The sequence below is a fragment of the Danio aesculapii genome, chromosome 3, assembly GCF_903798145.1.
Source record: "Danio aesculapii chromosome 3, fDanAes4.1, whole genome shotgun sequence".
NCBI lineage: Eukaryota > Metazoa > Chordata > Actinopteri > Cypriniformes > Danionidae > Danio > Danio aesculapii.
The window spans coordinates 18,000,527-18,025,684 of NC_079437.1; the positions used below are offsets into that span (position 1 = coordinate 18,000,527).

The 25,158-nt window shown below is 36.1% G+C and overlaps 1 protein-coding gene across 2 annotated transcripts in view; it reads left to right on the forward strand.

Annotated features, from left to right (window-relative positions):
- Positions 1–907: 907 nt before the first annotated feature.
- The window catches only part of smarca4a (SWI/SNF related, matrix associated, actin dependent regulator of chromatin, subfamily a, member 4a), a 39,368-nt gene continuing 15,117 nt past the window's right edge, over positions 908–25,158 (forward strand). Inside the window, exons 1-19 of one of the 2 annotated variants that reach the window (XM_056453299.1) lie at positions 908–1,007; positions 3,921–4,200; positions 6,582–6,714; positions 12,015–12,479; positions 12,565–12,663; positions 12,770–13,022; positions 13,115–13,241; positions 13,347–13,520; positions 13,662–13,835; positions 16,281–16,448; positions 16,563–16,613; positions 18,487–18,617; positions 20,094–20,148; positions 21,671–21,780; positions 21,884–22,031; positions 22,387–22,550; positions 23,910–23,976; positions 24,068–24,178; positions 24,254–24,496. In XM_056453299.1, coding sequence (XP_056309274.1) covers positions 3,979–4,200; positions 6,582–6,714; positions 12,015–12,479; positions 12,565–12,663; positions 12,770–13,022; positions 13,115–13,241; positions 13,347–13,520; positions 13,662–13,835; positions 16,281–16,448; positions 16,563–16,613; positions 18,487–18,617; positions 20,094–20,148; positions 21,671–21,780; positions 21,884–22,031; positions 22,387–22,550; positions 23,910–23,976; positions 24,068–24,178; positions 24,254–24,496 — 2,895 coding nt within the window. In that variant the 5' untranslated portion in view covers positions 908–1,007; positions 3,921–3,978. The remainder of the gene's footprint in view (positions 1,008–3,920; positions 4,201–6,581; positions 6,715–12,014; positions 12,480–12,564; positions 12,664–12,769; positions 13,023–13,114; positions 13,242–13,346; positions 13,521–13,661; positions 13,836–16,280; positions 16,449–16,562; positions 16,614–18,486; positions 18,618–20,093; positions 20,149–21,670; positions 21,781–21,883; positions 22,032–22,386; positions 22,551–23,909; positions 23,977–24,067; positions 24,179–24,253; positions 24,497–25,158) is intronic. The other variant, XM_056453301.1, reaches the window with a different exon arrangement.

The window sequence follows — 25,158 nt, forward strand, 5'->3', positions numbered from 1 at the left end:
CATTTTTGATTTAGTTATTTAAATTCTAAAGCAAAACAGACTTCCATTTTGACAGGCTGACATGCTTATACAGGCCTGTAGCCAGCCTGATAAAAGGGTGGTTCTTTCGAGGCATACAGTTTTGACAACTTGGCGACTTTGTCACTATTTTTAGCGACTTTTCAGACCCTCTATTTATTACTATGGAATGTGTCAGCTGACAGTCACGCACTGCTATATGACTGTTTTGAGGATTGCATAAGAGGAGCAAATACAGTTAAAGTCAGAATTATTAGCCCCCCTCTAAATTTAGTTTTTCTCTTTTAAATATTTCCCATGTGATGTTGAACAGAGCAAGGAATTTTTTACAGTATGTCTGATAATATTTTTTTCTTGTGGAGAAAGTCTTATTTGTTTTATTTTGGCTAGAATAAAAGCAGTTTTTAATTTTTAAAAAACATTTTAAGGTCAAAATTATTAGCCCCTTTGAACTATTTTTTTCTCGATAGTCTACAGAACAAACCATCGCTATACAATAACTTGCCTAATTACCCTATCCTGCCTAGTTACCCTAATTAAGCCTTTAAATGTCACTTTAAGCTGTATAGAAGTGTCTTGAAAAATATCTAGTCAAATATTATTTACTGTCATCATGTCAAAGATAAAATAAATCCCTTATTAGAAATGAGTTATTGAAACTATTATGTTTAGAAATGTGTTGAAAAAAACCTTCCCTCCATTAAACAGAAATTGGGGAAAAAAATAAACAGGGGGGCTAATAATTCAGGGTGGCTAATAATTCTGACTTCAACTGTATATATCTAGGTTTTTGCAGCACCCATCCCCCATTGAGGTCGCGGATGTAGGGGGCGCTCGCGAGCTGCACACCGAGACGAACAGGCGGCTCTACAGATACAATCAGAGCAGACGGGAGGGGGAAGTAAGAGGGAAAAGGAACTCGCTAAAGCTGCCCTTTGTTTCTAGATTTGCCGAAGAGAACGGGGAAGAGACCGGCGCCGATATACACTGTAAGTCACGCTCTAAACACGGCACAATGTTTGTAAATCGCATGACGTCACTGCGGACTTTTAAACGGAGACCGTCCGTAACATTTATCGGACGCGAACAAGTTGTTTATTTCGCCGGTTCGCGGTGATCGAGTCGGCCCGACATTTCAGAGCCACCGCAGAGGCTGAATGAATGAAGAAGTTTTGGGATGCACCTCGAGCGGGGTCAAGCGTACGGAAGGCGGGTTGGATCAATCATTTAAAGAAAGATGCTCGCCATATATACACCTCTGTACTCGTGATTTTTAAACTCGAATTATTTCTGTTTGAAAGCACACACTGATATGGGGAAGGACAGCATGGCCGACTGTAATCACACATACAACCCAGGTCCTTTGCTTTTCTTTGTCTTTCCTATTCGGGTTCATTTATAGTTTTAAAATCGTCTTTTAATTGGCTTAAATGATAGGTAAACTACTTGGCAACCATACACCGTTAAAAAAAAAAACATATCCGAAATATTTTCCGTCTACAAGTCGTTTTGTTTCAACGTTTGGTTTTAATGGAGCTGAGCTGTGTTCTTGCTCCCTTACGTTGGTTGGGTCACGTCTTTAAAAAACGCAAAGATAATTTTTGCTTTACCCCATTTACGTTTACGTTTCACGACTTGCTTTATATGTCTTGATAATGCGGAGCAGAAACACTAATGAAGTTAATGGGTTATTGTTGGCTAATGTTTAGCTGTGCGCCGTTAGCTTGCTGCTAATTCACGTTAGCCTTGAGGAAGAATTAAAATGTGTAATTTTCGCTTTTTACTATTCATTTTAACATTTTTTTTTTTGGTTTTACAATTTTTACACTTCATTTTTCAATATTTGTTTTTGTATATATGGTGTTTTTTTGTAAACATCGCATTATCTCGAATTAAACTCACGAAAGGGTCATTAACCGGCTTTTGGGTTTTTTAGGCAGTAATGACCTCACTTACTTGATTTTGTGTTAATTAGAAATCAGTTCACCTTCAGATTTGTAGTGAATTAAATATCGCATATGTTTGTGACACTAGGTTGGAAAACAGCTGTCAGGTAATTTGGCATTGTCTTAATTGTCTGTAGTCCACTTGTCACATCCTTTGGTCTAGTGAGCATTTGTGTTAGTGTTTATATACTTTTTTAATGGCTAACGTTACAAACGTCTAAATATTTCCAATGTTATTGGGTAGATATATAAAAAATGCAGTTCACTGAGCTTTTGTGACAACTTGATCTTATTGGATTCACAATAAAAACTGTAATTGAGCATTATTAAAGACTTTTCTGCTACTGCTTCTCTCCTAATTTTGATTCTTTGATATCAAACAGATTTTCATGCTGTAATTGTTTAATTTAAGATATAAAAATGTAACTTTTAGTGTGTGCATATTTTAAATTTAATGTTAAGACGAGGTAATTTCAAGTGACACTAATGTTGACATCCAATAAGCAAAGAAAACAGGATACCACCAAGCTTCATGTTAGAAATGCCAAGTGTATTTTTAAGAGCTCTTGAGTGATTTCTTGCATTGAGTGCTACTAAATGTTTGCTTGCTTTTAATTGTATTATATAAATGATTGTTACTTTTATATCCAATAAACAACCTGGATACAATTTTTGGAAGAAAGCCCCTTGTGGTCTTCATTAAACCGTTTAATATATTCATTGACACACATTAAGGCAGAAATTAATTAACCCAGACTCGTGCCCCATTTCAAGTTCTTTGCTATTGTAGCTATAACTGGCTTCATTCAGCTGCTGCTATGATATTACTATTTTTTACAGATGAACAGAAAATGAGCTTTCAGAGCATTAGGATGAGTTCAGATCATCAGTTGTTAAATTAAGGCTGTTTTTTCTTGGTTGTTGCTATATGGGTTAAAGACAAAATGTTTTTAAGCATTAAAGTACAATACATAGTTATTATTGTATATTAGCATATGTCCCGTTTAATTTGTATTCTTTGATGGTATATATTATTAGAACCTTAATTAAACGGGCATATTCAGATCAAGGATTAGTTGGGACATTAAAATACTTTAAGGATGAGAGTGCAGCCTTGAAATACTAACTAATTGCTGGTTTAAAATTTTGATTCCTTTCTATGCAGTGTTTGCAAAATTTCAACATTTCTTTTAGCCTTTTGGGCAGGCTCTCTTCAGTTTTTCATAGCCTGAATTAAATTCAAGTAACCTGAATAAAAAATACGCGATTTACTAAATAAAATGAAATGCATACATTTGCTATATGTACTTAACTTGTGTATATAATATTTTAATGTATTTTAAATTACCCATTTTTTATTTTTATTTATTTTCATTTTGTAATTCTCTCTGAAAAAAAAACTTTTGGAAATCTGGTAGCTTTATTATTATTATTATTATTATCATCATCAACTTGGTACCAGTTATTTTGACGACAACTAGTTACCACAAATTCAAATATATCTTGATAGTGACTCCTTGATGAATGAAAATTACATACAGCATAATTACCCAATTTGTGAAAGAATGCAGAAGCATTAAAATAAATAGGCTATAGTTTTCCTCCCATTAAGATAGCCCAACACACGCAAGGTGGATTCATTTTTGGTTGCCCGACTGGAAAGCATAATGGATGCGGGACGTCAGGCTAGCAGTTTTGTGAGCCCTCTTACAGTCACTCTAGGTTTTTCCCATTTGACTGCAGTAAAGTGTTAATTTTTAAATGAAGGAATTGAACCACAGCCTCTTTGTTAATACATTTTAATAAATACAAGAATTTAGGTTATTTATTTTTTCCTTTGAGTAGCCACTTCAATTGCATTAATATTCTTTCTATGCATGTTTAATGACTGATTTAATTGATTTTATGATGTTCATCATGGCTAAGTTCTGGAATAAAATGAATGTGTTTTTCCAGGATTTCTGAGAATCCAGAACACTGTGTTTCTGCCTCTCACTTCTGGCTCTGCTGAGAGATGTCCACTCCTGACCCACCTATGGGCGGGACCCCTCGGCCGGGACCTTCCCCAGGCCCTGGGCCGTCTCCTGGGGCCATGTTAGGGCCTAGTCCTGGACCCTCACCTGGCTCTGCCCATGGCATGATGGGCCCCAGCCCTGGGCCCCCCTCTTCGGGACACCCTCTACCTCCACAGGGCCCCTCAGGTTACCCGCAGGACAACATGCACCAGATGCACAAGGTATTGATGGCTTTTATCAATATACACTTGTATATAATGTTTGGTTTTTAAAATATTTAACAAATTAAAAGAAAACTATTCTGCTCATCAAGGATAGATGTTTTATCAAAAATATTGTAAAAAGAAAGATTGCAAAATATTATTAGGATTTCAAATAATTGAAATGTAATTTCAATATGTAATTTATTCCTCTGATTCAAAGCTGAATTTACATAATTTTTTTCCAGTCTCCAGTGTCCTATGATCCTTCAAACATGTATGCCCTATACCACCTTGGTTTATTAAAAAGCCATCTATTATATGCACCTGTCTCAGTACAAAAAAAGGGAAATTTACGCAAATGTTTATCAGAAAGAATTTATAAATATATGATGCAATCTACTAGGGTTGGGCCAATAGACGATGCCATCGTCCAACGCCGAGCTGGCATCGCTGATCCTCCACCCCGCCCCTGTCGCAAACCCGCTTGCGAAAAATACACACTTAGACCCCATTTACACTTGTAGGTCTTAGTTTTAAAATGGCATTTTAGAACAAAAAAGATCCACATTCACACTGTGTTTTACCTAGCATTTCTGAACAGCCCTCCGTCCGCTGAAAACACACATCACATGACCACACACACAGCCACACATGCTGTCATGCGCTCGTCTGAACTCCAGAGAGCAGTGCACGTCAGACAGTTCATCAAGGATGTACCGCTGGATCGCGTCTTACTATAGTTGTTAAACATGATATTTAATTAATCTTGTCTCTATCTAATGACTCTTCGGTCTTTTGAATCGATCAGGTAACGTGTCACAGCATCAGTACACTGCTACAATCTTTCACTTTCACACTTGTGCTTAGTAATTTTAGTGAAAACCTCAGAAACTGTTGGTTGGGCGCCATTATAACAACACAGATCACTCTGCCTATTCATGCCAGAGTCCTGTGGAAAAAAAGTGATAGACAGATGGTAATTTGTGTGTAACTATATTTATTTATGATTTGCTTATGGGTAAAACAATGACAATGTGGGTCAGGTAGTTGAAACGGTAGGCTACAAATAATTAATTGGTTATTCATTAATTATTCATAAATAAAAAATTCATCGCCGCCTACGATGACGATACCATTGTCCATCGCAGTGTTTCACATTAGACATTGTCGACCAATTTGGCATCATACATCGCCCAATCCTACAATCTACCAACTCATGTACCAGTGTATACAGATGGTTCAAAATCAGATGAACAAGTATCTGCTGCAGCAGTGATTGGTTCACAGTGTTTTAGAAAGAGTATTCCCGGACAAAGCTCAATATTCACAGCTGAAGCTTGTGCACTGCTTTAGCTTTGGAACAAATAGAAAAAAGAAGAGCAGCACCAGTTTGTAATTTGCACAGATTCTATATCCTGCTTACTAGTACTTGCATCTATAAAAACTGATCATCCTATGATTTTTGGCATAATATAAAATGTGGACCTTTTCTGTGTGGAAAAAGTCTTTGATATTATTTTTTTGTGGATACCTGGTCGTATCGGATTCATTGGAAACGAACATGCAGATAAAACAGCTAAGGAAGCTCTACAGTTGGAGATGAATGTAAAATTCCTGTGTCTGATGTTAAACCTGTTTTAAGTCTGTGTATTAATAAGAAATGGCACATGGAATGGGATGAACGTACAAAACGCAAATTGTATGAAGTGAGTCCATTCACTTTATTTAGTACAGGTTTTGCCATGAATATAGCCAATGCTGCTGATATGATATTAAATAAATAAATAAATAAAACATGATCTTTCAGAAATCATAATAATAATAAAATGACAATGTGCTGTTGTGTATGATCATTTATTACTGCTACTCGGCCTTTAATGATTCTTACAATTATAAATGTTGAAAACTTATTGCATCACATAAGAAATCTGTGATACGTTGTGCTTTTTAGGATTCCTTGATAAAAAGAAAGTTCAAAATAACAGCATTTTCCTGTTTACATTAAATATTACTTTGACTCTTGAACAATTTAATGTGTCCTTGATTAATAAAGGATTATAAAAATACTTTTGAATGGTACTGTTTTGAATATTGATAATAAAGATGATAATAAAAAATGTTTTGTGAGCAGCAGGTCTAATTCTAATATGATGAGGGATCATGTCACACTGAAGAGTGGATGAATGATTCTGAAAATTCAGAAAGTCAGAGGAAGAAATCCATTTAAAGTTATATTCAATAAGAAAGTAGTCATATATTGGATTTTCTATCAAACGACTATAGCTTTGGTGAGCAGAATAGGTTTCTTTTAGTAGTGTACACCTGTTAGTTCAGTGTTTTTCCTTTCTGTTGTTCGATCATTATCTTTGAGTCATTCTGTATTTTTTGTTATTCTGAAGCCCATGGAGGGCATGCATGAGAAAGGCATTCCTGAAGACCAGCGCTATGGTCAGATGAAAGGAATGGGGATGAGGCAGGGTGGGCACAGTGGTATGGGACCCCCACCCAGCCCTATGGACCAACATTCTCAAGGTATTTAAGTCTATAATGTATATCTTTGTAACTTTCAGTTTGTCGTTCTTTGATACTCTCTATATCATAGATGCCCAAACTAGGGCTGGCGGGCAAAAGTTGGCCCATGGTATCCTTTTATAAGAGAGGGAGAATGGTGGGGATGGTTTAGAGATTGACATTTGACATTTAATGTAACCTTTTATTTGTTTGTTTTATTGTTAACCTACAAAAAAGCTTACTGAAATTAAATGTTTCAATTTAAATGGTGTCAATTAATCAGATTTAATTTAAAAGGTACATACTGTCACCCAACGGATAGAGGACTGCAAATCAAGGCAAAGGCAGATTTTGCTTGACTAGTGTATTCAGCTCTGAACTCCACTGCATTATAAATGTGATTGTTTGTTTTTATTGCAATAGTTATCATTTAAAAAGTAATATTGCATTAGGTAAAATGATTTCAAGTAATGTTTTCTATTTATTATATGAAATATTAGGAAATTACCCATGGCGACTTTAAAATAGTTTGATATATTTATCTTCGACCCACCGACTATTAATAATCTTTGTTTTTTGACCTTTCATACGCAAAAGTTTGGGCATCACTGCTCTGTATGGTATACTTTCTTTGTATATTTTTGCCCATTCTTTCTATCTGTCATTCAATGTATCCCTTTATCTGTCATTCATTTGCATCTTTCGGTCTGCATTTCTTTATATTTTTTTTCTATCTGTCATTTTTTTAAATATCTTTCTATCTGTCAGTTTTCTGTGTATCTGTCATTCTTTCTGTCATTTTGAAAACATCTTTTTCATTTTGAGGATGTCGGTTTTTTCATACTTTTTGTCTTTTGTCGTTTTCTTTTGCATTTTTCTGTCATTCCTTATTTGTAATGTGTTTTATTTTTGCTTTTTCTTTATGTACATCTTTCTGTGTATCTTTCTGTTCTTCATTTGTACCTTTCTATCTGTCAGTTTTTCTTTGTATAATTTTATCACTTTTGTTGTTTTTATCCATCTGTTGTTTTTTTTAATTCTTTTTTTAGTGTAGCCGCATAACCAATACAATAGTTCAACTTAAGTGGAGGCATTTTTCACTGCCAATCATTTAGCTTTTTTTAATGCAATGTAAAGTTGCTAAACACAATGTATAATGATAATAATAATGTAATCAGTATTAATACCAAATTACACAATTTGGAGAAGGTCAAATATACACCGAAAAGTCACATTGTAGATAAAATGATATTAAAGCGTTGTTCTTAGTCTGACGAGGAGACTGAGGGAAAGCGCACTGGTTATTAAATTAGAAAATGCGTACCTTGCAGGTAAAAGGAGTGGTCCACTATGATATCACATGTTAAACTTTAGTTGATGTGTAATGTAGCTCTGTGAGTATAAACAACATCTCTGAATGCAAGACGTTCAATGCAAACGGAGACATTGGCTTTTACAGAGTTAGCTTAGCAAAGCATATAGCAAACAAAGCTTGGGGACTACAAAAAAAAAATACATCTGGGTTAATGAGATCATAAACCCTTCATGTTACACGCATACACCCCGCACAGCGAAGGCTGTAACCAGATATGCTGTAATGTTATAACAGATATGCTTCCTGGAGCCGATTCGCGAATCACAGCACATTATGTTAGCTGACCAATCAGAGCCTCTTGATGGAGGGCTTTCGAAGGAACTAGGAAATATGAGAGTCGTTTTCATGTTAGCAGAGTAGCTGTATATAATCAAAGTAAGATGTATAAAAAATTAACGTGATTTTCTACAAGTGAAGCATAAGCACACATTGCTTTTCATCTTGTAAACACAACCAAGCCTTAAAAATGTGCTCTGGACCACCCCTTTAAGCTTTTTTTTTTTTTTTTTCTGTAGTTTTTCTCCATCCATTGGTCAATAATTAATCATTCTTTGTATCCTTTTATAGGATCAATGAGTAGATTTATGTGTGCTCTGTCATATCTGTATGTTGCTTTTATCTGCTGTTCTATCCATTTGGGATTGGTTTATTTCAGTCTATATATGTTTAGAGTCTCCATTCTTTCTATCATTATTTTAAATGCCATTATTATTATTTTTCATTTATAGAATTGGTGTTCCCCTTTTAATTATTCATTTATGATAACTATTTTTTGTTGTACGATATATCGCACCAAAATATATTGTGATAAACTATATTAATGTCATTTTAACACCATTATGCCACTCTTTATATAACGCCAGAATGACAATATAATGTCATCACAATGCCAGTACAAGGACACATGATATTTTATTTTTAAAATTACTACAATTAAATTAAATATTCTTAACAATTTAATAATGAGGCACTGGAGTCAGAATGTGAAAATGTATATCCTAAGTTAATAAATGTTAACAAAAAAGTGCAAAGTAATAAAGTAATAAGTAACAGAGGCTGCGATATCTGCTACCAGATCTATTATCAATTGTCAGACACCCACATGAAAATATACTAAAGTAATTTATAGTAAATATTCACAATTATATAGTGTTTTTAAACTATACTGACACCGACACCTCCGATAGAGATAGAGATGTTGCACAATCAGCAAAAATGTTACTTGAATTGGTTTTTATATATGGGCAATATATATTGCATCACCAAAAATGATTGAGGTCATGTCCATGTGCGGTAAGTCGATAAATTAATTATTGTGACAGGCCTACATATACGTTTGTCATTCATACTATCTTCCATCATTCCTGTACAATTCATTCTATCTTTATCCTTCTTGTACCATTCTGTCTTTCCATCTGTCATCATCTTTCATACGTTTAATCATTTCCTGTCCATCTGTTATTTTAGCATCCTTGCTATTCCTTTTATGAATCTATGTTGTTCTGTTTGTTGTTCTATACAGGAGGTAATGTCTTACACAAGAACATGAAATATGAGATGCAGATGTTGTGTGTGTGTGTGTGTGTGTGTGTGTGATCCGTGTTTGTTATGTGGTGAACAGATGGCGCTCTTCTGTTTAGACTGGGCATAGAAAAGTCATCCAACCTGTTTGCTCACATTTCCCTTTGATGCGCACTGCTGTGTTTTTCCTCTGGGGCAGCTAAAACACTTGTTTTCCAGAAAAAGATCAATGTAGGGTGACCAGGCTTACCCTTTTGAAGCGAAAAGTCTGACAGCTGTCGGAAACCACAGCAAAAACTAAACAAAATTAAAAATAGTATGCGTTCAGACACTTACAGGCAGTATAAATTATACAAGCTACTATAAACAAGATCAGGGGTGTATTCTGGAAATCAAGGTTAACTTGCCATCTGCTAAACTCTGAAATCCCTGATTATCTCTAAACCTGCTTTCTTGACGTGTGTTGGTTTCATAATCTCTCCTAGGAGTTAGTTCACTCAACTCAGAGTTTGTTAAACCTGAACACAAAAGGCTTTCTCAATGCAGAAGCCAAGAATCACCATTGAAGCAGACTCAATAAGCAGTGTGCCACCCCTCTTCTGTTTAATGGCAAGATGCATTCTCAAAGCCTGTTGCTTTATTATATATAAATCTTTAATAATTTATTTGTAAACAAGAATTCTTATGTTTTTTAGTTGCTAATTATACATGAAATGGACAATTATTTGAGGGAAATATAGGTTTACATATTTTAAATGATGGTTTTTCTACCACATTTGTTACAAAGCGAAATATATTTTTACTATAAATTACATTAGAGCTCTGGTTTCCCCCACAAGTCCAAAGACATGTGGTTTAGGTGAATTGGGTAGGCTAAATTGTCAGTAGTGTATGTGTGTGAATGGGAGTGTATGAGTGTTTCCCAGTGATAGGTTGCAGCTGGAAGGCCATCCGCTGCGTAAAACATATGCTGGATAAAGGCTGATTTAAGGCTGATTTATACTTTTGCCTCAAGTGCATGCGTACGCTACAGCGCAGCCTAATCGTGGACTCATAAGGCTGATTTATACTTCTGCGTCAAGCGCACGCGTATGCGACGGTGCAGCCTACGTGTGGACGCATAGCCCTCGCCGTGGCCGTCAGCTTCGCTGATGCGCACCTCTCAAAAAATGTAACTACACGTCGCAACGATGCGTAGCACAAGCTCTGTGATTGGTCGGCTTGGTAGCGCTGACGAGTGTGGGCAGGACCGAGAGCTGCGCGAGCCTGATGAAGCAATTATTTATAAATGTGGAGTTCCGTGAAGGAGCTCCAGATGGAAAGTTTTGTTTTGTGTTTACCTCTTGGTTAAAGTTGTTGCACGTCCGCCGGTTCCTGCCTCAAAATGAGCGAGTTTGATCCACTTGTACATTTAAAGAAGCGTTCAGTAAAAAACAAAACACCAGCGAAGAAACTCAACACAGAGGAACATAAACACCTTACTGCCAACTAGTGTTTCAGAAGTGTTATTGCAGAGCAACTGAAACAGCGCACAGAAGCATGAATGCACAGCTACGCGCGTTGCATGCATGGGTCACGCCGATCACTTGACGCAGAAGTATAAACCAGGCATAAGTTGGTGGTTCATTCTGCTGTGGCGACACCTGATTAATAAAGGCACTAAGCCAAAAAGAAAATGAATGAATGAAAATTACATAAGAGATATATTTTATTGAAAGCGTTGTTATACAAAAAATAATAACGCAGTTCCACCCTGCAAGATAAGAATAAATTTAATAAATAACAATACAAATAAACATGTATTATTATTATTATAATATAATTGAGTTTTGGAACTTAGCACTGAAGTAATCCACTTGCGTATTCTTAAACTTATCTGGATATGTTACATAACCTGCTTTCTGGAATACCCTCCTGCATGTTTGTAGCTTCTGCAGCTCTGTTACCAGGTTGTTTAAACTTGTTGCTGAATATACCATTGCTGGATGACACATTTTTAAAATTAAGAGAAAATCCACCAATATGCTTGTTCTGTATATAGATAGCAAATAAAAACTAATAGATAAGAGAGAAAAAAAATTTTAGGCTTGTATAGCATTTAAAAGCGATAAACTTGAATCTGCAGCTCTGTGATTGTACAATTGCATAATTGTATAAGTTCGATTACTAAATGCAAGGCTTGGTATTCTATAAATTATTTTGTTATTTTTATATTTTTTTTAGAAAACGTTGCAGTGAATGACTTATTGTTAATCACTTTTTAAATCCCTTTGCAAGTGTCCTATAATCATCCTACACTGCTACAGCCATGAACACCTCGTCAAATGTCAGGAAGCACTAAAAATCAGCTTCGCAGTTACATTAACAATGCACTGGAAAACAAACAAGAATCAAATTATCAAATGGTGTCTTTAATATTTTCTAGGTTACCCATCTCCTCTGGGTGGTTCTGATCACGCCCCCAGCCCGGTACCTGCTAATGGCCCACCATCTGGCCCCATGATGCCCTCTGGTCCTGGTGCTATGCCTATGGAGGGTGGAGACCCACAGGCAATGGCTCAGCAAAACCGTAGCGGAGGTGCAGGTGGCGTTGCAGGGCCAGGACCCAGTGCAGGACCTCCGAATGCAGGTGGTCCTGGTGGCGCTGGCGGACCCACTCCTTTCAACCAAAACCAACTTCATCAGCTGAGGGCACAGATCATGGCCTATAAGATGCTGGCACGCGGGCAGCCTTTACCAGATCACCTACAGATGGCAGTGCAGGGAAAGCGGCCCATGCCCGGCATGCAGCAGGGGATGCCCAACATGCCCCCTGCTTCAGGACAAGGAGCAGGACCTCCTGGACCTGGAGGTCCCGGTCCTGGTGGACCCAACTACAATAGACCACATGGTGAGATGATACTTTTGAATAATTTCGCAGCTATTCAAAATTCTGTAATAATATTTCAATTGATTTAATCTTTTCTATGCTTCAGGAATGGTCGGACCAAACATGCCGCCTCCAGGACCCTCCGGTGTACCTCCAGGCCTGCAAGGACAACCCACCAATGGACCACCTAAACCTTGGCCTGAAGGTCAGTAAATTATGAAATGATCTCCAGTTGTTACTAATAAGCAAATGAATTCACTGGGTGTTTTAAGCTATGGAGCCACATACTTACCATATCTTTGTAATCTCAGGACCCATGGTCAACGCTGCTGCCCCTGCAAGTGCCCCACAGAAGCTGATACCCCCTCAGCCTACAGGCCGCCCTTCTCCAGCACCACCGTCAGTTCCTCCCGCCGCCTCCCCCGTCATGCCTCCTCAGACCCAGTCTCCAGGTCAGCCGGCTCAGCCGCCAATGGTGCTGCATCAGAAACAGAACCGCATCACACCCATCCAGAAACCCCGGGGTCTGGACCCTGTGGAGATCCTCCAGGAGAGAGAGTACAGGTGAGATGAGTTTGACCTATTGCATCCAGGAAACTCTTCATTCATGTTATCTGGATTCACCATGGTTTACTGTTGTTGTTTCCACCTGTCAGGTTACAGGCACGTATTGCGCATCGTATTCAGGAACTGGAGAATCTTCCAGGCTCTCTGGCTGGAGACTTGAGGACCAAAGCAAACATTGAGCTCAAGGCACTTAGACTTCTGAACTTTCAGAGACAGGTAAAACTTGCGTCATTAATCCAGTAACTATAATGGGTTTATCATTATTATTATTATTTGGAGATTTTTAAATAAAACCTTCTGTTGTTGAACATATGAACACAGCTCCGTCAGGAAGTGGTAGTGTGCATGCGGCGTGATACAGCCCTGGAGACTGCGCTGAACGGCAAGGCCTACAAGCGCAGCAAGAGACAGTCCCTGCGCGAGGCTCGAATCACTGAGAAACTGGAGAAACAGCAGAAGATCGAACAGGAACGCAAACGCAGACAGAAACATCAGGTACTGGACTGGTTTTTTTTTTTTAGACTTTAGTTTAATTTGAAGAATACAGAACCATGTTAAATGTGTGCAACACACTCTGAACCCTAAAATGACCAAAGACATTATTAATGAACAACTATTCTCTTGCTGTGTTTGTAGGAGTATCTCAACAGTATCCTGCAGCATGCAAAGGACTTCAAGGAATATCATCGCTCAATCACCGCAAAGATGCAGAAGTTGACCAAAGCCGTAGCCACGTACCACGCCAACACTGAGAGAGAGCAGAAGAAGGAGAATGAGCGTATCGAGAAGGAGAGAATGAGAAGGCTGATGGTGAGGAGATGCACTGTCTTTCTACAGCCCGTTTACTTTTTGTTTTATTTATTTATTTATTTTTTTTAATTAACATGCGTTTTCAGTAAAGTTAAATTCGTATATTGTGTTTCGGTAAGGATCAGGTTACCCTGATGAAGGCAGATCCTTGCCGAAACGCATAGTTTTTTTAAGATTTAGCCATGTGAATAAAGGCTTTTTTAAATTTTCCACATTTTTCGAGTGCCTTGGACTGATTCCTGTTGTTGTTTTGATGAATCACTTACCCAAAGAGCACCGACCAAATATTTGAGTTACCCCTGAGCGTTTTTTTTTTTTTTTGTTTGTTTTTCTGGATTCGGATATAGTGTCTTTCGCATGATCAAGTTATTTATTTATTTTTTTTCTCCAATAGAGACGTGTGGCAAGCATGTTGCGAGTGATATGCTTTCCAACAGATCAGAGTTTAAAACCTCTACATTTCAGATTGCCGCAAGTACACTGTGCGTCATGTGACCATAACCAAACTGACTCAGTATAGCATTTAACAATAGCAATAACTGACTGATAGCAGAATTACAACTAACAATTGACATTTGACATTAAAATACCCCCTCCATAAAAAAATAAATATATGGAAAAAATAAAATAATACTACTAAAATAAAATGTATAATAATAATAAATAATAAAAAGTAAACATTAAGGGTTTAGGTATTTCAAGTTGTACACATTTCAGTTTAGTAGTAGTTTAAATAAAAATTTCCTCCATATACAAAATATAAAACTTTTATCAGAGTTACAGCAGGGATGGGTACCGAAACTCTGTACTTTATCGGTATCGGTGCAACATTATAAAAGACTGAAGTATCGATAAGCTCTGACGTTAATGGTTTTGCTATTGGTACTGGAGAATTATTGCTGAATAAACATTACTTACAGTAACATAATTTAACTGACCAGCCTTTTCTAATTTGTGATATTTGATATTGGTCTGCACATGACTGCATTGGTCTCGCATTAAAAATGTTTGTGTTTCTGAGCGCATCAAGTATAAAAGCCTTCACAGTTCTCGGCACACACATAGCTCACGACACAGATTCGTGCACACACAGCTCGTAAACTTGCGGTGTGAACCAAACGGGTTGTATTTCCCGAGTGGACAGCGGCAATGTCCGTTGCAACAATAGCAACAAGTTGTTTTTCTTGTATAAGCAAAAACACAAGCATTCTGGCTAAGTAAAAGTATCTTTCAAAAGCGCATTAACTGCAATGAAAAGTCTTTGACTGCCTAGCTACTAAAGGTAACGTTAAATCATCCACATCAGTATGTCAGCAGTCAATCATCTAAATTATTATAATAATAGTTAAATAAACACACACTTTGTTACAATAAATTTTTTTTTTTTTTCCGCAGTAGCCTAATAAATCTTAAACATTAAAAAAGCTTTTACATCAGCTGTATTTACAAATATAGCCTGTGAATAGCCTAATAATAAACTATGCTTAAGAAAGCTTATTTTTACGTTGCAAGATGCTCCAAAACTGTATCAAAAACACAGTTAACTCCCAAAACACTGTTAACTCATTTATATGAGTGCATTAATGAAAAATCACAATCATCATCTCATTTAACTGCATTTTGCAACTCAAAGAGGGTATTTTCAACAGCAGGCAGCACAATAAACCAAGAAACATCCTGACTTCTGCCGGAAAAGTCAAACATGTTGATTTTTCTCCAGAAGAATGGTTAAAAACTGAGAGTCATTTTCCTTCAAACCATTGTACATTTCTTTTACAGGGAAAAAAGATTTATTTGTTTTATATTGTTGGTTTTATTTTTCTTTATATTAAAAAATTAATTATAAAATAGTGTTGTTAATTCTGTTCAATATTATTTTTTTTCATAAAAAAAACACTACAAAAAGTACAGATAAAAGAACAGAGTTAAGTACCGAACGGATAAGTTGGTATCGATAAAAGTAGTAATACCAATAAAACTTTAACAATACCCATCTCTAGTTACAGCAAGGGTTTGTCTGTTGTGTTTTTTTCAAGAGTGCAGCTAATTGTTGCTCAGCAAAACAGACTCTACAGGAGAACAAGGTCAAAAGCGCATTGAAATTCTGAAGGACGATGTGCACCTTGCGTTTTTCACTTGCTTGTAGACGCAACATATGAATGCTCTTTTACACCTTTTATTTAGCATCCTTCACTTGCATAATATGAATTAAACTGGGCCTGTGTTCTCTTGAAATATATATATATATATATATTTTTAATTATTATTATTCTTTAATTGTTTATATTTATGTTGTACAGTGACATCGGGTTTCTTGAAAGGTGCTTTAAATAAAATGTATTATTTTTATTATCATGGTTGAGACTTGACAACTTCTAAACAATAAAGTGAAAAAAAAAAACTGGATGATTTAAAGGCGGCCTCTTCTGTATGTGTTTCTCCCAGGCTGAAGATGAAGAGGGTTACAGGAAGCTGATTGATCAGAAGAAGGACAAACGTCTGGCGTACCTGCTGCAGCAAACTGATGAGTATGTGGCCAATCTCACAGAGCTTGTCAGAGCTCACAAAGCAGCTCAGGCTCTCAAAGACAAGAAGAAGAAGAAGAAAAAGAAGGTGATGAGATTACATGGAATGGGAAAGGCTGTGTAATAGACTCTAAATTTGAATGTATTTATTTGTTTGTTCTGTAGTGTGTGAGATAATTCTGTCGTTTTTTTTCTCTCTCAGAAGCCAGAGAATGCTGAAGGTGGAGCTCCTGCTCTTGGTCCAGATGGAGAGGTAAGATCTTGTTGTGTTGGCTGATCATTTGAGTTGATGTGTTTTTAGTGACAATTTGACCTTTAAAGCCAGGTTTTGACTAGGGCTGTGTGATATGGGCAAAAAAACCCCGATTTTCTTGAACAATATTGCGATTTCGATTTTAATCTCGATTTTGTCACAGACAGACCGAATCTCTTTACAGTGTGAATCTGAAAGAAAAGAAAAACAATTAGATCTTTATCAAAGACTTGTAACATCTCTAAAGCAGACATAAAATAAAAATAACCTAGTAAAGCTGTAACAAATTGTCTCTAGAACAACCTATGGCAAAACGTGTGTGTGCGTGCGCGCGTGCACTGGCAAACTCAAGTAAGGCTCTGATGTTCTGCTTGACCAAATATCAGAAGTAGTTTGGTGTGTGTTCACAGATTAGTTTGGTCATGCATATATCATAGACCTCTTTGTGGCGCTGCCATTAAATAGGCTGTTCACATATTGCGTCTTTTGCGAGTGCAAGTTCATTAATTTAAATGGAGGCGCATGGATTGTGTGCACTTATTGAGAGCAGCACGAGCGTGTTACCAGGTGCACCCAGCTGAAAACATCTCTTTCAGACAAACTTTAAATGGAACTTTTCAGAATGCCGCACCGCGAGTCGCGTAACAAGAACTGACCGATCAGCTTCATACTTTGTAGGGAATATACACATTTCGGTTACCTCAGACAAACACGAGACACCTGAACACCAAGTGCTTTTTAACTCTCCATACATAAAACTTGTGTCAGAGCTGCAGCAGTGTTTTGTATCCTCTGAGAAAACAGTTGATGGTCACCGAGAAACAACAAATGAGCAACCACAAATCACGTTGAAAATGCTGAAGGAAGCGACGCGCTCACGCTTTCCACACGCTTTTAGACACAATACATGACTGGCTTACAAATGACCTGGTTCTGCAATACATCAGTCTTCCTGTATCCAAAGTAACTTAATCCCATACTACAGATGTTAACTTTTTTTTAGCACCAAGTCCTCCTGTGCTGAACTCCTCATGCCTGTATATGCAGGCTATTCAGTCTCCTGTTCTCTTGCTCTGTTTAGCCGTGCTGCGTTATGATTGGTTCAAATACCATACTGTGGGAAAATCGTGCTGCAAGGCGATTTAGAAATCGTGCATGTCTAAATCGCGATTTCGATACGATTTCAAATAATCGCACAGGCCTAGTTTTGACTACATTATATGAGGTCAAATTTGATGTTGATGTAGTGAATAAATAAACGAATTAATAAATAGCCTGAATGATTCATTTAATTTGCCAAAATAGGAAAAGATTTTAGATTTCTCCCCTTGCCCTTCTAAAAAATATCAAGGAGAAAAAAACACCATCTCTCAATAGCTCTAATTTAAAACATTTTGTAAGTATTTAATGTAAAGATTAATTAAATTAACACCAGTGTAGCACATGCATAATAACAATAAATAGCAAAACTTATTTAACATTTTTGCTTTTTAAATTTTTATTATTATTATTGTTTTTTTATTATTATTTGGAAAATGACTTGTTTATTGAAGATGTTTTTGATCAGAAATGCAGTAAAATGAGTAATGTTGAGAAATATAATAATTTTGAAAAGATCTGATTATATTTTACATTTATTCCTGTGATTCAAAGCTGAATTTTCAACAGTACTGTCGATTTGTGCCACACAAAGCTGCAGAAATGGCCTATATTTAACCATTAGAATAATCTAATTCTTTAGCCTATAAATTCTATTCTACAGTCTATGTTTGTCTCTAAATGCATATAACTGGAAATGATGGAGATGTATTAGTCAAAAACAGTGGTAACACTGTGCGCTAATCTAATGCTATGGTTTTGTCCTGTATCATAGCCTCTGGATGAGACTAGTCAAATGAGTGACCTGCCGGTGAAGGTGATTCACGTGGACAGTGGGAAGATCCTCACTGGCATGGACGCTCCTAAAGCTGGACAACTGGATGCCTGGCTGGAGATGAATCCAGGGTGAGCGAGAGTCACTTTGGCAATTTTGTCTAAATGTGTTATTTCTTGAGTATCTGCTATGAAAATTGCCATAAAGTGATCAACAGGCCCTTTTTTATACAAATACCAGAAAATACAAACCAGTAATTTTCCAGAATGAGAAGTTTATTGCTGGAATTCTGCTGTGATTATGCAGAAGGATAATTGCTGTAGCATGTACAAGTTCAGTACGTGCTAATCCGAGACATCTGCTTCAGTCTTTCAGAGCTTTCTGATGCTGGTGATGCATTGATATTGTCACATGATTCTTCAGAAGTCATTTTAATATGCAGATCATTTTAATTGTTTTCCACCAATAATTACAAAAATTACTTAATTATCAATGTTGAATACAGTTTATTCCACATTCATTGTTTTGTGGAAACTGATACATTTTAACTAGGGATGCTCCGATCGATCAGCCGGAGATCGGTATTTGCCGATATTCACAATTAATGACTCTATTGGAACTCGCCGATCTGATTAACCGATTGCTAGTGTTTGTTTGAGGAGAGGAAGATGTACGTGCACACCTGGGTTATACAGATAGCAGCACTACAACCTGTAAGGAGATAAATGATCATAAAAAGATCACTACGCTTGCGCCATAGCAGCTAAAGTATATACAGATGTGGTGCGACCTCTGTTTATACAGTATATTGGCACAACTCATGCAAGTAAGGGTGTCTTCGTTGCAACCATTGTTCAATCAGCCCCATCTTGTGTACAACCATATGACCTCTCCCGGAAGCTCCGCGAGTCTCCTGCATATTATCTATTATTATGTAAAAGTGCTTCTGTCCACACTAAATGGTTATAAGAGATGTGTTTAAGATTATATGCAATAGTAATGTATAGGATTACATGCAGCATCCTTAGTTTATTTTCTTAGGTAAGTAGAGATCTCCATTTAAGTATCATACTTGGAGGGAAATTGTGCTTTATGCAATGGCAAATTTACATAAAGCTTCAAGCATCAGAATCTGTACTCTGTATTGGCAGATCACAATGACAAGGAATCGATACTTGGTAATTTGAACCTTTTAGGATACTTTGATGAAAAGCAAGTTTAAAATAACAGTGTTTACTTGAACCAAATTTTTTTACAATAATAAATTTTTTGGTAAATTTTAAGTTTTAAATTGTACTTGACGATGAATATCTAAGTACATTTGTACAAAGTAAATACATTTTCATTGCACTTTTATATGGTACTTTTTTGTGAAGTGGCAGTTTTAAACACTGACAATAATAAATGTTCACAGCCATGCATCACTAAAGAGTGTAATAATGAATCTTTCTGCCAGTTTACAGTTTTGACCATATTTTTGATCAAATAAATGCAGCCTTTGTAAACAGGCTTTTTTCAAAACCTTTAACGTCTTGCTTTTCCCAGGCTTTTGACCAGTAGTGTGCAAGAATGGTTTGGAGTCATGTTGTTTTGTTTGTTTTCTTTAGGTACGAGGTGGCCCCACGCTCAGACAGTGAAGATAGTGGCTCAGATGAGGAAGAGGTGCTTATATCTGTGTTTTTGTTCAGAGTCTCTTGAGCAACACGCTGCTCTCTGCAAGGGCTTTAAATGCACTTGAAGAAGACTGTTTCTGTGTGTTGAACTGTTTACTGCATTGAGCTGTCAGGAAATAGGCCATCAACAGGATAAGATTAATAGCTATTTTATAGTTGAGATACTGCTGCCATTATTGGATAAAACTAATAAATAGCTTTCCTAATACACGTTTTGACCTTCTGATATTGGTGGCCAGTTTTAAATATGAAGATTTTAATTTACCCCCACAAATCAAAAATAGATGTATATTTGTTGAACAAAGTGTTCAGTAAGCTAGATGTGCAATAGTTTTATTTTTATTTAGTGTTAACCTCCATTCATTTTATTTGTAATCAAAAAATGTTATGTATATTTATTCATCTCTTGGCCTCTAATAAAATTATTTGATTCATAATCCCCAGATAATTATATTGAGGTTTTGTTTTTTACAATATTAAATATAAAATCTATTCATATTTGACAGGTTGGGTTTAAATTTCCTTATTAATTCTAATCGTGATTAATTTTATAAATTCTGTCACAAATTAATTGTACTTGATTTGCAAAAATGTTTAGATTTAATTTCATTAATTCAATTTAAGCTATTAATAAATATATATGTATTTAATTTATAATAATTTATAATATAATTAATATTTATTTATTTTCAAAATTTGACTTTTTTTTTTTTTCCTGCAAAGTACTAGTTTTCCATTTGGTCACACTTTAGTTTCATGGTCTGTTTGTTGTATTTAAGTTGCATTGCATCTGCATGCCAGCTAATTCTCATTAGATTATAAGTAGACTGTTAGGGTTAGTTTAAGTTGACATGTGCTTGCAAAGCGTCTTATAGTCAGTTAAACGTCTGTTGAAGGAGCAGTATACTAATACTCAAATTTTTCCATTTTATAACCACTATTCATTCAATAATCAGATTAATTATATAAAGCAGTGTTTCCCAACCCTGTTCCTGAAGGCACACCAACAGTACACATTTTCAACCTCTCCCTAATCAAACACACCTGAATCAACTTATCATAACATCAGAAGAGACTCCAACACCTGAAGTTAATGGGTCAGAAAAGGGAGACATCCAAAATATGTACTGTTGGTGTGCCTCCAGGAACAGGGTTGGGAAACACTGATATAAAGGATGACTTGAGTTTGATTCCTGGCTCTCTTTTTTGCAGATTTTGAGATAAATAGGTTATGAAATATGGTATAAACGTAAATAATAAATATTAAAATGTATTACATTTTTCTATCACAAATTCTACTGTCAATAGAGGTAAAAAGTAGGATGATCTATACATTTAATTTCCATATTAATTAACATATTAAATAACCCAAGTTATATCTGATTGTTTAGATGTTTTACAATTTATGACTCATCATATTTATGTGGATATAAACTTTACAATAACAGAATTAACAATGTCTCAAGATCTGTCCATCTTACTGTATGCCCATCTATTTTGATGCTCTAAAGGATGAGGAGGAAGACCCTCAGCCTTCTCAGGCCCCGACAGAGGAGAAGAAGGTGATTCCTGATCCAGACAGCGAGGATGTTTCTGAGGTTGATGCTCGTCACATTATTGAGTGAGTCATTGGATTCAGCCTGGCTACATGAGCTCATGCTCCTTTAATCATTCTGTTGTCACAGTGGTGTTTAAGTGAATGAGATCCATGATTTCTCTTACAGACATGCCAAGCAAGATGTAGACGATGAATACGGGAACTCTGCGTTCATTCGGGGCCTGCAGTCATATTATGCCGTGGCCCACGCTGTCACAGAGAAAGTGGAAAAACAATCGAGTCTGCTAGTGAATGGACAGCTCAAACAATATCAGGTAAATAATGAAATATTACTCTACAGTTTTTACTTTATTACAAACATGCTCGGTTTTAAAAAAAATTGTAAACTAATTCTTGAGGTGCAGCTGATCACAGAGAGTTGGAACAGATCTTTTAAACCCAGTTGCTTAGCAAATTCTTTTCTGTGGACATGTTTATACAAGTAATATGCGGCACCCTCTAGCATTCAGTATGAATGAAACTACCTTTTTTGACAATACTTTTCTCTGAAGATGCGTGACTTTTTCAGTTATTGGTACTATATATACCAGGAAGTACTAAAAACGAATTCGCTCATGAGATTGTAGTTAAACTGGTTGCTTGTGCTCATTGTTTTTGTCCCGTCCATAGATCAAAGGTCTGGAGTGGCTGGTGTCTCTGTATAACAATAACTTGAATGGCATTCTGGCTGATGAAATGGGTTTGGGGAAAACCATCCAGACCATCGCACTCATCACCTACCTCATGGAGTTCAAACGCCTCAACGGACCCTTCCTTATCATCGTCCCCCTCTCGTGAGTCACTGGACTTGCATGATACCATAGGAAGAATTTGACACTGTTTAGGTTTTCTGAGCAAGGAAAAAATGTTAAAATATTAATTATTAATCATTTGTGAATGATCGGTTTGATTTGTGAGTGCATCTAGATCAGGGATGTCCAAAGTTGGCCCATGATAACCTATGATTTGGCCTGCTATCGCATCTGAGAAGAGGAAAAATAAAGGGGAGGGGAGGGGCAGGGGTTTGCCTTTAATAGAGATTGTAATTTCTAATATAACGCAATCTTTTATTTGTTTGTTTTATTGTTGAGCTACAAAAAAGAAAGCTTGAATTAAATATTGTGAATGAATGGGATTTATTTAAATATGCGTTGAACTCCATTGTGTTATAAATAGAATTTATCTTCGTTTGTTTTCATTGTAATAAGTTAATTATAAAATGTCAAATTATAATGTATTAGCTAGCCCAATACAATTAAAGTGATGCTTTCAATTTATTTTTAAATATTATTTTAAAAGTTTGGAAATTAGTCTTCTATATTTACCATCGGCCCACAACCCTCAATTGTTTGTTTTTTGGCCCTTCATAAGAAAATATTTGGGCAACTCTGATCTCGATGGCAAAAAAGTAAAATAAATCCAAAGACATTTTTATGTGAATTAGGCTCTCTAGAATTGAACAGTTTTGGGTGTAGTAATGGTTTTTTTTTTGCATGTATTGTAGATTTGACGTTACGATTTTGGTGTCATTCATGTAAAATTGTGATTTATAGTTAGTAAAGTATTCTATTAAAAAAAAATAATAATAATAATTATATATATATATATATATATATATATATATATATATATATATATATATATATATATATATATATATATATATATATAAATAAATATTTATTTTATTTATATATATATATATATATATATATATATATATATATATATATATATATATATATATATATATATATATATATATATATTCTTTATGGTATTTTAACAGTATATTATGTACACTTTACATTGTGATCTCGGGCAATAAAATATGCTGTGTAGAAATACACTTTTCCATCATCACTAGTGATATTTATTCATTGACTGTGAGCTGAGATGCAGCAAAATGATACCAAAATATTCCAGTTTTTCCACAATCACATGATACAGCTTTGCATTCACTGCGATTTGGGTGTAATAATAGGACTTAACAGGCAGTGCTTACCAAATATGTATAAACTCATATTGAGTCATACAGGGTCTGCGATATCTTTATTTTTAGCATATAATCATGCATTTCTCTTGAAAAATAATCACCCTATGGGCATTGCTAAGATGCATGAATAATTAGTGATCTTTCTGTTCACTTATAGGACTCTGTCGAACTGGGTGTACGAGTTTGATAAGTGGGCTCCATCTGTGGTGAAAGTTTCTTACAAGGTGATTATAACAAATGCAAAGTGATACAAAATAAAGCATAACTGAAAAACCCTGTAAGATATTTAACAACTTTTGCTCATTTTGATCTCAGGGCTCTCCTGCTGCTCGCCGTGCGTTCCTTCCCATTTTGCGCAGTGGCAAATTCAACGTGCTGGTCACTACTTATGAGTACATCATCAAAGACAAGCAAGTGCTGGCTAAGGTATAAACCAAGCCACTAATCGTTGTCAGACCAGTGATGCGTTTATTCAGTGTCTCACGATGCCTTCTCTTCCAGCTCCGTTGGAAGTACATGATTGTGGATGAAGGTCACCGCATGAAAAACCACCACTGTAAACTGACTCAGGTATTGAACACGCACTACCTGGCGCCCCGGCGTGTGCTGCTGACAGGCACACCACTGCAAAACAAGCTGCCCGAGCTGTGGGCACTTCTCAACTTCCTGCTACCCACCATCTTCAAGAGCTGCAGCACCTTTGAGCAGTGGTTCAACGCGCCCTTCGCCATGACCGGAGAGAAGGTAAAATGGTTTTCACAACAAGAAGAGTAACGATAAGGATAAATGTATTAAAGGTGCCATATACTCCCTTGGTGTAATAAGTTAAATTGTTCTCTGATATCTACTTAGTAGGTTTATGGCTTCGGAAAGTAAAAAAAATATGAGTATTATAAGCTAATTTATAACTGAATCAGAAGGCCTATAATTGACTATAAATGGATTGTGTCATGAATATTAATGATCTCCCACTCTGACATGCTGCTCTTACAGACACATATACATGCACAGAGCATGATGGATGCTGAACACGGACAAATATAAACCCAATCAGACTAATCTTAACCTGTTTTGCACACCAGATCTGTTGTGGGTAAAGGCTAAATTATAATTAAACTTGACAAAAGAGAGTAATAGAGATGTATTGCGCTGTATTTTGAAGCTACAATCAAAGAAAACACAGCCAGGAATTAATATCAACCTCTGGATGAATAGATGACAGTTGAGCTGAGTGATTTGACACGTCTACATGTGTTTGTTGATACACATACTCTTCAAATTTCACAAACTTAATAAATTAGCAAAAGATGTAACCAAACATACCTTATGCCACTTCAGAGTGAAGATGAATTAATGTATAATCTGTGAATCTTGGCATTTGCATCCTAAGGTCAGTTTTAAACATG